This window comes from Calidris pugnax, unplaced genomic scaffold (genome assembly GCF_001431845.1).
Source record: "Calidris pugnax isolate Ruff unplaced genomic scaffold, ASM143184v1 scaffold47, whole genome shotgun sequence".
NCBI lineage: Eukaryota > Metazoa > Chordata > Aves > Charadriiformes > Scolopacidae > Calidris > Calidris pugnax.
The window spans coordinates 478,002-493,089 of NW_015090809.1; the positions used below are offsets into that span (position 1 = coordinate 478,002).

At 41.4% G+C, this 15,088-nt stretch overlaps 1 protein-coding gene across 3 annotated transcripts in view; it reads left to right on the forward strand.

Moving 5' to 3' along the window:
• Positions 1 to 15,088, forward strand: part of WNT7B (wingless-type MMTV integration site family member 7B) — a 115,442-nt gene that overhangs the window by 60,997 nt on the left and 39,357 nt on the right. For all 3 annotated transcript variants that reach the window (XM_014938414.1, XM_014938413.1, XM_014938415.1), the window contains exon 2: positions 9,622 to 9,848. In XM_014938414.1, the coding sequence (XP_014793900.1) occupies positions 9,622 to 9,848 (227 nt within the window). The remainder of the gene's footprint in view (positions 1 to 9,621; positions 9,849 to 15,088) is intronic.

Here is a 15,088-nt window from a genome sequence, read left to right on the forward strand (position 1 = left end):
AATTCAGAATGCCTGATGGAAGACAGTATATGTCCAATGTAAATGTAAATGTCCAATTTGCCAGCGTGCTCTATACAATAGGACATGTAAGGCTTTTTTGTTTTTCATGAGTCTTCCCTTGGTGTAAAAAAATTCAATACAGGTAAATTAGAGATGTAAGAGTTCTTCAAGATACCCTGCTGTTACATATCAAGTGTTGCCTCACTTAAATATTAGAAAAAAATATTGCAGTGAATCAGCCATACACAAAATAAGATATGGGTCAATTTACAGTCAGATTGGACTGTCATTTTTGGGGATAATTCTCAGGAGACATCATGCCAGAAATACTCCTGAGTTATAGATGCTTTTTTTTTTCTTGCTCTGGTATGAACAGCCCCATTCCAAGCACTGATGGGATCTGTGACAGCTGAGAGAGTAAAATTTTGTCTCTAACCACTCCCAGTCCTCCTACCCTGCCATCCTCCATTTCAGGCACAGGACCACTGGTAATCCTACGGTTTTGCACAGCAACTAAAAGTACAGTACAGGCTACAAACCCTTCTGAATTTCACTGAATTTTTAGAGTTGGAAGGGACCATAGAGATCATCTAGTCCAACTCCCCTGCTGAAGCAGGATTGCCTAGAGCTTGTCAGAGCATGTTACTCAGGAGCATCCAGGTGGGTCTTGAAAATCTCCAGAGAAGGGGACTCCACACCCTCCCTGGGCAGCCTCTTCCAGGGCTCTGTCACCCTCACCGTGAAGAAGTTCTTCCTCATATTTAAGTGGAACCTCTTATGTTCCAACTTGTGCCCATTGCTCCTCATCCTCTCACTGGGAACCACTGAAAAGAGTCTGGCTCCCTTCAGAGCCACATCACAACTGCGACACACTTTCATCAGATCTCAAAAATTTAGTGGGTCTTGCCAAATCTTGAACTTTGCCTGAAGGACTTAATCTTTCTCTTCCCCTTTTAACCTTTTCACAGGGGAGAATAGTCTGCTAAACTTTGGACAAAGCCAAAATGTACACTACAGTTATGGCTAATTAGGGCTTGGAATAAAGTTTGGAAAATGCCCATATGTCATGGAGAGGCTATTCATTCTTATTTGGTCTCTGGAAAACGTAACAAAAGCATGCATTTTCCAACTTGAAGTGTGAAAATGTTATTTCTCCGTAATACTGAATTTTTTTTCTGTAGACATCGAAAATGTATGGCTTATCTCTTTGCTCACAAAGTTGTTCAGCAAACAACTCTGTAACTTTCTATTAGATATCAGCATGATTCTTTCTAGTGCTAGAGGAAAACAGAAGCATGATGGAAGACAAATAATAGCGCTAGACATCAATACCAACGGCAAGTGCTCAGCAAGGGTCTTGGCATTCAGGAATGGACATTTTTGTTACAGATGGTGGAAGTTGCTTGGTACTTTGCAGGGCATAAGAGAGGTGTGTGTATGCTTGCAGAACTGAAATGGTAGATCCTGTTAAGAGTGTTTATACAGCCATAAGAAAAAAAAAACTGTATAAAGCATAAGTGTTTCAGTTTGATTTCTAAATCTGATAAAGTCCTGGGTTTTTAAAAGGAATAGAATAATTTTATATCAACACCATTTTTCAACAAACTTACTCAGCTAAGTTCAGTTATGCCATGTGTGTCACCACCTTCATCACTGGCAAGCCCAAAGCAGGAATATTCCAGCCTTTCACGAATTGCCCCATGCATTCCAGGGGAGTTGTTGCCTTCCTGCAGCTTCCAACACAGGCCACAGCTTGCTAAAGCCTATCAGTTTACTCTGGTTTAGCAAACCAAACACTTCTTGAAACCCAAATTGCTTTGGAATCAATGTTTCCAGCACTTCAGATATTTTAACATCCTATTTTACTTGTATTGATTTTTATATGCACAAGATGTGAATGTTTTCCACTATATAGCAATATGCCCCTAGAATAGTGTGAGTGAAGAGAAGAAAGAAAAATCTTATTGTACAGTAGTTTGCCATGCAAATTCAGAATGCCTGATGGAAGACAGTATATGTCCAATGTAAATGTAAATGTCCAATTTGCCAGCGTGCTCTATACAGTAGGACATGTAAGGCTTTTTTGTTTTTCATGAGTCTTCCCTTGGTGTAAAAAAATTCAATACAGGTAAATTAGAGATGTAAGAGTTCTTCAAGATACCCTGCTGTTACATATCAAGTGTTGCCTCACTTAAATATTAGAAAAAAATATTGCAGTGAATCAGCCATACACAAAATAAGATATGGGTCAATTTACAGTCAGATTGGACTGTCATTTTTGGGGATATTCTCAGGACACATCACTCCAGAAATACTCCTGAGTTATAGATGCTTTTTTTTTCTCTTGCTCTGGTATGAACAGCCCCATTCCAAGCACTGATGGGATCTGTGACAGCTGAGAGAGTAAAATTTTGTCTCTAACCACTCCCAGTCCTCCTACCCTGCCATCCTCCATTTCAGGCACAGGACCACTGGTAATCCTACGGTTTTGCACAGCAACTAAAAGTACAGTACAGGCTACAAACCCTTCTGAATTTCACTGAATTTTTAGAGTTGGAAGGGACCATAGAGATCATCTAGTCCAACTCCCCTGCTGAAGCAGGATTGCCTAGAGCTTGTCAGAGCATGTCACTCAGGAGCATCCAGGTGGGTCTTGAAAATCTCCAGAGAAGGGGACTCCACACCCTCCCTGGGCAGCCTGTTCCAGGGCTCTGTCACCCTCACTGTGAAGAAGTTTCTCCTCATATTTGAGTGGAACCTCTTATGTTCCAACTTGTGCCCGTTGCCCCTCGTCCTCTCACTGGGAACCACTGAAAAGAGTCTGGCTCCCTCCTCCTTCAACCCACCCTTGAGATACTTGTCAACATTAATAAGGTCTCCCATTCTTCTTCTGGTAGAGGAGGGTGCTCTGTTGATTCGTGTCTTCTACTGGTAGAGGAGGGTGCTCTGTTGATTCGTGGGGCTTTTACCATCTCTGTTTTGGCTCATAATGTTCACACCTGCACTGCTTCTTCTGGAACTCACTGCAAGATTTTACTCTGATGTAAATGCCACATCAGCAGGCGTCACATAAAACTGTCATCTCCAAGGACACAAAACCCTGTGGGGCAGCAAACATGACACTGCCACGCTGGCCCTGTGACCTGGGGACATCTCTCTGCTAGGCAATGCCTCCCCTAATTCCTCCTGAAGCCTAATCATTTGCTGCTGCCCTTGGAGCAGCCATCCTGTGCCTCCCAGCTGGCAGGGAGGGGAAGGTGTGAATCCAAGGCTTTGCCAATGTTCCCCCCATCACTACTGCATGCAGGGATGGGATCCTTGTTCCCACTTCTGTCCATAGCCAGCATTTAGTCTGAAGTATCCTCTGCCCTTGTGTGAGTCATCCCTTAAGCTGACCTATCCCACCACTTTCACTCTCGACGCTCTATCTTCTCCCTGTTTTTTTTTTTTTTTTGGGAGTGACCTCCTCACCCAAAATCCGTGCCTTTCATTTTTTGGGAGCAAACACGTTGTTGCCCACAGCCCCCAGGTCCGAAGGCTCAGCTTGGAGCTCCAGCAGAGAGGAGTGCACTGCAGGACAGTACCACACAGCCCCGTTTGATTTCCATTTCAATAGCACATGCGCCGAACAATGATTTCCCAAAAGCCAGGGGTGGAAAATAAAATTGAAAGCCTAAACATAAGCAGATGGCATTCAGAGCCCGGGACGCTCCTGCCAATTTTTGCAACTGATGCACACTCAAAATATTTACTTAGGAATTCTTAATTAAGTAAACCATTCAGTAGTGGTGTAGTGTTTCAGATGAGTCCCAGTGTCACCACAAAATATCTCGGCGGTTCCTTCTAAACAAAGAATCCGTTATGGGGATTTTGATCAGAGCCGGTGGGGTAAGTTTTCGGTACAGCCCAGCAGCTCCTCTGCTGTTAATAGGATTCGTGTGGCTAAAGCTCTTCATTCCTTGCCGAAAATGAACCCCCTGCCCAACAGCAGCCTTAGGTGAATATTGAGTAGCAGGGTTAGGGGTGAGATCATGGTGACCCTCCGGGCCCCTATTCAGAGGGCTTGCAGGGAGGCTGGCTCGGCAGCTGGGGAGGAAATGTGCTCTGTGCTGCTGCACGGCCAGGAATACAAATGAGCAAGGGTGTCAGAGGAGAAGGCACAGCTCCTGAGGCCACCCTTGGCCTGCAATAAAATATCATTTGCCTAGGGAAAAAGGATTGATAGGGAAGAATTTTTAGGGCAAATTTTTTTTTATATATATTTTTTTTTAAATCGAAAGGTTGCAATCGACTTGGTTAAGTGCTTAATCTGTATGAAATGTGTATTTGGTAGAATCTCTCTGTTTTACATCTCCTTCTGTTATATATTTGTCGCAACCAAATTTTAAACTCTTTGGAGAAATCTCAGTGCACATCTGTGCTGTAGCTTGGGAGCAACTCTGAAGACTAGTTAGTTACTGCTGTTTGTCTACATGTCACCAGTTCCATTTAATAACTTTGTAAAAATTCAGTCTTCTAACAGCAGTAAAAATTAGGATTTGCCTCATGTAGCGTATGTGGTTGCACAACTGTTCTTCATAAGGGTTTACATTATAGTTCTATGTTTTCCACTTGTGCAAGGACTCTAATATTCTCTATAAACTACAGTTCAAGTGATGACCTTTCTGCGTGCGAGATTCATCTGAAGTTGCAAGAACATCATAACATTTGAAATCAGTGAAATGACTAATGTGCTCAAGTTAAGTAGATGTCCACATTCACAAATATAAAATAGAGACTCAAGAAAGCAGATTATGAATGACAAGTACATTTCTCTTCTGACAAGCAACATTGCATTAAATTCTATGTTCTTAAAACTCACATGAATTTAGGCCTCAGCATTTAATTTCTGCAGTGTTTTCAAAGACCTTTACTTTTATGAATTGCCTTGAGTATATAATAATTTTCATGGTTGTGATCTTTCAATTTTTCCACGTAATTCCATGAAAAGGAAAGCTGTAGTTGTTTAGGTCCCAGGGGGAATACATAGCCATAGTAGAAAATACATTTTGAGTGAGTATTTTCTTTTTTTTTGCAATAGTAGTCATCTATCTTTGTATAATTAAACACGCACTATTTCAGAAAAGAAGCTGAGACTTGTCTCCCACTGCCATAAACTTTTGGTTGCTATGACTGCAGTCATAGTTATTCTTTCAAAGAATGAAAAGCTTGTCATTTCAGGATTCTGATGCAGAAAGCAAGCCTTCCAAAACGTTGCTGCTCAGGTTCAGTTTGATGTAAGTTTGAACTGCAAGGTCCTGTCCAAGCCCAGATTTAGATAATCTTTTTTTTTTTTTTTAATTATTATTATTTTATTTTATTTCTCTTTGGATATTACTCTGTTTATCACCCTGCTCCATTTCGGTGCTGGTGTTCCCTTGGGTTAATGACTAAGTGATGAAGAAAGGTGAAGTCTCTCCATATGCCAGCCACTACCATTAGTTACTCAGGAAATGTGACAACATTCCACTGTCTAGTTGGATAGCCCATGTGAATGATGTTTAATTGGATAACCAACATGGATTTAATTGGATGACCCAACATGAAACTCCAAAGTGTGCACTGTGGTAGTGCAGGATGATCACAATTACTGTAAACTGGACCAGGAATTTTAACATAACTGCTCTCAGCATTTCCTTGTGATAAGACTCAAGGTCCTTTGAAGCACAGGGAAAGATTAGATGGGAGAAGATGCCAAAATGTGGCATTTGGGGGGGGGGATCTGCCTTTTGACAGTTACGAAGTGAAACACTCTCCATCTAGTTAAAAAAATGTAACTCTCAACCTGCCAAGGGGCAGGAGCGTGGCACAACCCTCCTGAATGTGGCTGGATGCACAAACTGAGGGACACTGCAAGAAACAGCAGAAAGGAAGCTTGAAATGCTGTTGGGTGCATTTCTTTAACACAAACGAAGTTTTCCAAAACCTCAGTTTCATGATTCAGCATTTCTTTTGGCACTGAAATCAGAGTAACAATTTAAAAGTAGGCTAAACAAGGCTGAGGGAATATGCCAGTAAATTCAGGCCAGAGAGGGGGAAGTCCCTGAAAATAATAATTAAAAAAAACTAAGACCCCCTCCGCCCCCAATAATTGCAGTTTAATTCTTTTAATGAGGAATGCCTAAAAGCCCTTTACAAGCACATAATTATTATTGTATCCTCACAACACTTTCTGAGGCAGATATGATCACGCTTATTTTCTGGATGAATAAACTGACCCACTGTATTAAAATACTTTTACCAAAGCCTTCTCCAGAAACAACGGGAGACCAGGGAGTACACTCTCTACTCTAATTGTGAGACAGTAGCAACGTGTATGGAGGAAGCAACTAAATTGAAAATTATACGTGGGATAGATACTGTAGCCAACTCTTTCTTGTTTTCCTTTGTTTTAAAAGTCATAAGTTTTTGCTGCTCAACTTGAGAAACGAGTGGAGACTGTGGGGGCCCAGTACTTAAAAAAAAATGTTATCAGAAAGTTATCCCACAGCTTTTATTATTTTTTTTTAATTTTTATTTTAAAATAATATTTATATCATTTACAAATATTTTTTATATAAAATGTTTGTCAGTAAGTTGGTCACCTCAGTAAGACAATGGCTGTCGGGCAGCCAGGGGACCAGAACAGCATGTCTGGTGCACACGTGTTGAGCATCAACTTAAATTTTGAATGCTTGTGCATGTCTGCTTCTTGGGATCCAATCCCAGATTCCTTCAGGACCAGGTTTTTCTTAGAAGGGTCAGTGTCTGAAGCAGCTCCTGCTGCAAGGGAAATGGGTTACCGGACAGGGAGGTCTTGCAGGACACTTGGGCACCTGCTCTGTCCCGGAGAATTGGGAAAGCTGGGTGGAAGGAATGGGGTAAGGATGGGGTGCAACCTGAGAGGCACCCAGAGAAACCCTTCGTGTGCTGAGCTGGGGAGTTGCTGCTGCTGGGGAGCCCTGTCTGCTGCTCAGCTCTGAAGGAAGGCCTTACAAATTCACCCTTTCCTCAGCTGACCTGCTCCCTCTGCATCCCAGCAGAGAGCCAGTGGCCAACCTACGTTGCCTTCAGCCTCCCTTGGGGAGAAGAACCAGGACTAAGTTGTAGTGGGAGAGCATCCAGCTGTCATCTTCAGGTTACACACGCTGTACAAGCTACCTTTTCCCTTGTCATAATTTTAAAACCGTGGCAGAGCTAGACCTAGATCCTACCACGGTTTGGGGAAGTGCCCTCCCACTTTAGAGTATGGTCTGAATACAACACTTCAGCTATGGAGAAAAAATACTTTTCCTTGTGTTTTACTGCAACATTTTCAGAATGTACATCCTAATTACGTGGAAAGTTGCTGAAGTCAGAGAGCTAAAATCTCCATGAGCTATGACAGAAAACAACACTTTTACTTTTCAGTACTAAGATTTTTAAAAAATTAAACAATGACACTTTTCCCTGTGATTTTCATTAACTTTTGAAACTATAAGTTAATATACAAAGCGCCATTGTAAAGGTCAGAGAAACTTATTATCTCTACATCAAACTCATAATGTTTTTTTGAAGGTTATCATATCTCTTAGAAAGTCCTGATTCAAAGACTTCGTATTTACATATTTTATTCAGTTGTTTAGGTAGAAGTGGGCCAGAAACAAAACCTTAGCTCCAAACCTGCATGAATTGTGGGGACTCACGGGTTCCAACTGATGTTCCAGCTTGGTTGCTCAGTATTTGGAGGAACTTGAATTAAAGCTACAGGTCTGAGCACTCCTACTCCATACACTGTGAGTGGTCAGAGCTGCAACTGCATTTTGTTCTTATTTTTATTTAATAGGCAGCACCAAATGGCATGCATGCTTTGTGTTTGCAATACCTTGTCTCTATATCTATAAAACCCCTCTAAGCCATAAATAAAACCAAAATTGGTGAATTTCTCATGGATTGTTAACCCTGGAAAAGATGCACAAATACCTATTAAAGGGCAAGTGAATCATCATGGAATTTCCATTCCACAGTAAAAGTGGTATTTCATTTTGGCCAGGGAAGAGTTCTCCATTTCACCCTTTTTACCCTGGCTTTACTGTAGTTTATTGAAATGGCAAAATGAAACACTGTGATTTCGTTGAAATGCAACATTTATGTAATTTTGCAGTTACCTTTGAGATCAATGGACAAATTTCTATAAAATTCTTTTATTTTGTTTAGTCAGCTTTTTCCAAAAAAAGAGCATTCCCAGTGGGAAACTTTTAACGTTAAGAAGAAAGGCTTAACTCAGTGTTCATGATGGAAAGAAAGGTGATGGGGAAGTTAGTCTGTGTCCTGTTACTAACCTCTTTATATATTGTGACTTCTGTTACCGTGAAACTCCGCTTGAACCCGAGGTGCTGTAGCATGGTCTGGGCAAGTACCTTGATGTTACAGGGGCAGTCAACAACAGCATTTGATGGGGAAATGAAATTACCCATATGATCCCATACAAGGCAGGGAGAAGCTAAAGAGGGGAGAGGGTTTGGGAAGGTGCTTCCTTGAAGTAGCGATGCTCTCAGTACTCGGTTTGCCAGCTGAGGAGCAGGACAGTCAGCTGGGCAGCATGGCAAGGACTTTTCCAGGATTTGGCTGCATGGCTGTCTCAGGATTCATCACAACATGCTGAGCAAGGGCTGTTTTGCTAACATAGCTATACTGCTCTCTTTGCTCCTGCTGACTTGTCCAGAGCCCGTTGAAGCATCCTGGCATAGGCCTGGCTGGCACTTGGTAAATGTGACCTGAGGTATCACTGAGCATGTACCACATGTTGTCTTATTTTTTTCAAAATATTACCACTTAGAACGTAGCCTGCAAAGATGTTGAAAAATGAGCCTCTAAAGATGTTGAAAAGTGAGTTGAAAAATGAAAAATAAATGCACTAAAGTGAAAACATATGGCAGGTGCAAGTTATATGCAAACTTTATAGTGAATTCTGAAAATATACTTGAAGAAGGAGAACTACAAATGTTTCTAGCCTGGATGACACATATTAAGGATCACTCCTATGTGCTCCATGATATTTTCCAGGTCAAAAAGCACAGTTATGCTGGTGAACTTTCATTAATCACTCAATACTCTGTGTGCTATAATAGGCAAGAGGGTTGGTAGTGTCAAGTCATTCTCTAAATTGTGCTTAACGGTTTCAAATGAGGGATGGATGAACTGGCTGTGATAACTAAAACACTGAGCCTGACTCTACCTAAGCCCTTCAAAGCAGACATGCGTTTCAGAGATTCGTGGGCAACCAATTGTGACAATTTTTTTGCTTTTAAATATGTCTTGCTTTCCACATCTCATCAGGTGATGGCTCTGTGTGGGATTGGAAGCAAAAGGGCCAAAATTCCATTTCTTTGTTGTTTCTGGCACAGATCAGGAATTACTGCAAGATTTCCAACCTCTTTTGCCAGACCAGAGAAGTTGGGATAAGTTGACATAAGTTACAGGAACACATCTTCCACCCTGCCCCTTTTGCCCAGCGCCTTGACTGCCACAGGGCAGCACATGGCAAAAGTGATCAATGACACCTCACTTTGGTTATAACATTTATTTCTGCTTTTTTTTTTTTTTTTTTTTTTTTTCCTTCAGAGCTTTGTCATCTGTGGTGGCTTTAGGAGCTAATATCATCTGCAACAAAATCCCAGGCCTGGCCCCTCGGCAGCGAGCCATCTGCCAGAGCCGCCCTGATGCCATCATTGTGATCGGGGAAGGGGCACAAATGGGAATCAATGAGTGCCAGTACCAGTTTCGGTACGGGAGGTGGAACTGCTCTGCGTTGGGAGAGAAAACAGTCTTTGGACAAGAGCTTCGAGTAGGTAAGGGTGTCTCTAATATGGTGCCAAAGCGATAAATTGGGGGCTGGTTTTCTTTTAGCTTTCCGACTGCAGTCCCGCAAAGGTTTTTGCCTCTGGTACTTGCCTACTGGAGTTCAACAGTGATGATGCTCCCAGAAAAACTCTGGCCTGTGTGTTTCCACTCATTGAAAAGTAACTGGCAAGAGATAGGAGATCTCTAGTGATCTCTAAATGAAGTCATTCATATCTGTGCAACTTCATACCCAGTAATGACCCAGATGCTGCACAGGCATCCAAGGACAAGGTCATCACACCCTGTGAAGAAATATTTCCAATTGTCAACCTGTCAGAGGTTTCCATGATGACTGTAGGGCCAACCAAAAGGGAACTAAAATCAGGTCCAAAAAATCACTCTACAGACTTCCAAAAGCTTAAGTAATGGGAGATTCACAATTAACTGGTGAAGTACAGTGCATACAACACTGGCCTTCCAATATACAGCAGTGATACATACCCATTTTGGTGTTGCTATCATATTGTAAAGAAAATACTGCAAGTGATTTGAGGCAGGAAACCAATTCAAAGAAAACAACACAGGACAAACTGTTAGCTGGCAAAAGTTAAATTGATTGCTTTCCATTTACCCTACGATTGATGTTATTTCACAGGGGAGATTATGCAAATTTTTTCCATCACTGAGATCATTATTTTCCTCATCACCCAGCTGAGTATCCTTAGCCTATTCTTGGCCTTTTCTCTCTTCCCCAAGGGCTGCCCATTTACCATCCTCCACACTGTCTGTTGCTAAGTGTTGGGATAACATTTTGTAGTGTGTGGCTCTCACAAGGACACTCAGAATGATACCATCCAGATTCTCAGTGGGGTTGTGTCCAATTCTTCTTTGGGTGACACCTCTTTCTTTAATTCAGTGGTTCAGGTGAGTCTTCTGCCTCCAACAGAACTGAATGTGGGCAGACATAAGATCGCATTAGAACTATGTGGAAAAAAGGCATAACATTTCACCCATCTGTGCAAAAAGGAAATTACTTACATGGTGTTTTGGTTATTACTGGAGATAAAGGCTTTGGATTTTTTTCCAACACCATTGTGAAATGAATGCCAAAACCTGTACTATGCTTAAGTCAATGATGGAACTGACTTTTTTTTTGAAGAACATGCACATCTGAGCATCTGGCTTAGGTCTTAGTGTTTTAAGGGCACAATGACCCAGCTGTAAAGTGTTGTAATTGAATAAATCCATTGGCATCAGGGGAACTGACTTACACCCACAGAGAATCTGCCATATTCTGCGAGCTGAAAATATACTGAAAAGCTGGTAATGAGGAATTTCCTCATCAGTGTCTCTTCCCACATTTTTTTCTAAAATATATCTAGTTCTGTTTAGATAATACTTCTTGCCTAACTTATGCTCATCAGTGTCTCTTCCCACATTTTTCCTAAAATATATCTAATTCTGTTTAGATAATACTTCTTGCCTAACTTTTGTTTCCTAAAAAGAGTGTAAGTGGAAAGCATTAAACATTCTCAAGACACCGTACACAGGAAATAACCCAACACTTGGCCTTTACCTTCAACTTTAAATGAACCAGAAAAAAAATCTAGTCACTTGTCTTGACTATTAGAAACACATATCTGGTCCTCCTTGGTCGGTCTTGTGTTTGTTTGTCTTAAGTTCATGTCCAAAAAGATGTTGCTGCCAGAAAATATACAGCTGCCAAGCATAAGACTGTTGTACTTCATGCTATGTTGTCTCGATCTGCCAAAGCCTGCAAGCATACTCTGACTCTTAGACAAGTAAGTCCAAGATCTTAACTTCTGTGAGATCACTTACATCCTTGAAGAGGCACACTCTGGAGGCTTGTACTAGAGTTGGTGTCATCACTGAGCTTCCTGATGAAAAGGCTTTCACCACTTCTGCTTGCCTCTTCAAGCTGAGAATCTTGTGGCACCTCATCAGATCTGTCCTTGTACTCATGAATAATAATCCTCTTCACCAGAGAGACTCCTTTCATCCTCAGAAACCTTGCAAGTAAGCACAGCCCAAATGCCTAAAGAGGACTACAAGTTGAGCCTCTGCTTTCCTTCTGAACATTTCTATACAAAGTAAGAGCTACAGGGAACAAAAATTGTTCGGCATCAGGATGGACCAGCTATCAGGTTGGTCAGAGTACACAAAGTTTGAAAAAAATAGGTTTTCTTGAGCTGCTGTTCAGGCCATATTTGCCAAAATGCTCACCAGATTCTTGACCTCTTCACCGAACCTGGGTGGTTTCTTGCAACTCTGAAATGGCTGATGTGGAATTTGGTGGGTTCTTTTATGGCTTAACCCAAACACAGACGAAACTTGGCAGTTGCAGCTGAGTTCTGCTTTGACATTTGTTGGGTGCGAAACCACACAAACTCTAACGGATGGAGAAGGTTTACATGACCCCTGCCAGCTCAGCCAGATGAGTTCCATGCAGGTCTATAAAGAATCCCATAATCCACATGTCTTTATTTGTTTTATTAGTGGACTAGCACCCAGAGATGATGTGGTCAGTATCAAGGAAAAGGACAGGGTTTAGGAAGTGGTATTATTACACTAGTGAGGGGGGAAAAGGTTAAAAAAAGGATAAATCTCGAAAAAGAAAATCACTTAAAGGTACAAAACACTTGTAAGCATAAATATTCACATGTGTAGCAAAACACATCTGTGTCTGACACACAGAAACACTAAACTAGATATTTGGTTCTGCCTGAACAGACTGAAGAAAGGATTAAGACTAAAAAAGATAGGCATGTTTTTCACTTCACCTGAAAGGAAAGCTCATCTAGCTTCTTCCCAGAACCACTTAGGGAGATGAAAAATCAAGGCAAGTTATTTGGGTAATAGGGTGGAGAGGGTGAGTAAGCTATGGTAGCATGATATTAATTGCTCTCTCTGGATGGAAAAGAGAGGGCCTGATCTTTAGCCACTGGGCCAAGGCTCTATCTCTATCAGATTTATGGTTATTCTAACTTGTATCCTGCTGCAACACTACCACCTTGCCTCCCCTCCCCCAGACTCAACCAACATGAGGTTTCTCCAACAGCTATGCATCTGTGGCCAACAGCTATGCATCTGTGGCCAACAGCACCTCTTGGTTGCCATTACATTCCAACTATGCATACCTTCCAGCCACAACCAAGCAGCATTCAGAAGGCATGATACGGGAGCAAAAGTCCACCCCAGTGACTTCTGGAGATCCTACTGTACCAGGGGAATCACCAGGAAGTTAGTTAAGCTGCATGGGTCCTGAGCTATTTTTCCAAAGAGGTGCTTTGGTGAGTGAGGGCTGTACTACCTATATAACACATGGGAGTCTGTATGAAAAACAACTGAAGTTATTCAGAGGACAGACTAACAATGGTAGAATTTATGTTAGGGCACGGGGCATTCATGTTGGTGTGAAAGATTTATAGCAGCTAGAGATAAAAAGCGACCAAAAGATACAATTTAGTAGCATGAACAAAGGATGTAGCATGGGATGAAATTGCCCAGGGAGGTGGTGAAGTCCCCATCCCTGGAGGTATTTAAGAAAGGTGTAGACATGGCTCTTCAGGGCATGCTCAAGTGCCCAAGATTATTGGTTTGTGGGTGGGTGTGATGTGGTGGGGTGTTGTGTTTTTTGTTTTGTTGTTGGTGTTTTGGGTTTTGGTTTTTTTTAAGGTTGGACTCGATGATCTCAGAGATCCCTTCCAACCATGGTGATTCTGCGATTCTGTCATTCCTTGAAATAGCCCAACATAATGTATAGATTTTTTTGGTGTATTTATTTGAAATAGCCAAGCATAATGTATAGATTTTTTTGGTGTATTTATAACTGGGAACTTTTCCATAGTCATGCCATCCCCAAAGAAAGCTCACTACTACACTCATTTTACTCATCCTGTCCCTGTACGTACTTATATTTGTTACCTTCCTGCACCCATCCCTAGTTTTCATGCCAGCTTCTCACATGAAGTCTTCCTTTGCACTCTCCTCTCATTCGTCTTGCTGTGAAACTCTTTAACAAATTACCTCCTTAAAGATTACATCTTTAACAAATGGATCCACAGATTAATGGGTTAATGATATATCAATTATCAGCGGATAACCATTGATGAAAGACAATTGCCCTTTGAATTTTTTGAAGGTAAGGATGCTGATCTGGAAGAGTATAGCCTATCAGGTTATTGATACAAAAGAGATCCAGCACTAAGGACTGGTCTCTATTCCCACAAATGACAGCCGGAACATTCTGTCACGTAGGTACCTCTAAAAGTTACAGATCATTAGTAACAGTTGAAAGCAAATAACTCCAAGTAAAAATAAGCAGTACAGCCTCTGAAGAAAGGAGTAAATAATGGAAGTGAAACCTAGTGTTGTTCTTTGAAAGTCGATTATTGTAGCTAATTATTTGGGCATTGAGCACTTCTGCTGGGATTCTCCAGATTGAAGTGCTTATGAGCAGACTGCTCTTATCAGTGCTAAATTCAGGGAAAATATGAGGTGATCAAAAGTAATCTGCAGATGTCTCCTTTGTCAGACTCATGATGTGGAAAACGATCATGATTTAGTAGCATTCATTTGGCTGTATCATTGATACAGTGATTTGGCAAATCATTGAACTGGTCACCTCACAGGGAAGAATCAATAAATGGGCAAACACCAAGGGAGTTCTGAAGCTCTTTAAAAAGATGTCTGGCCTTTTCTATTGATTTGTAGATTTCTGGCATGTTGAAAGGACGCATCTGAAGTGAGGTTAAAGCCCTGTTTACTTGTGGGAGGTTTTAGAGAAGAACATCTTAAAGAGCTTCCTGTTGCCACGCATTCACTCAACTTTTGGTCCACTCTCCAGGCAGAGAGAGGGATAGGAGAGAAACTACAGTTTTAAAGACCAACAAGATCTGTGCATAGATTTTACTAACTTGCAGGTGAAGAAGACTGTACAAGTTATTTTGAGAAACACAATCAGAAAATAGAGTTGAATGTCACAGTTATATACAAGCATGCACACTTAAGACGACAGCATAATTTCAATCAGAACATTAAGAAAGGGAGAGGAATACCTTCTGAAGCAGAGATGCTTCTAAAAAAGTGATGCTTTCTGTATATGCACTGGAAACAGGTAACTGAGTCCACATTGGATCCCAGTGTTTTAGCTGCAGGCCTGAAAGAACATGGGAATGGGGCATGAAAAATATGTAAGTGATGGCGCCATGGAGAAATGGCTGGCATC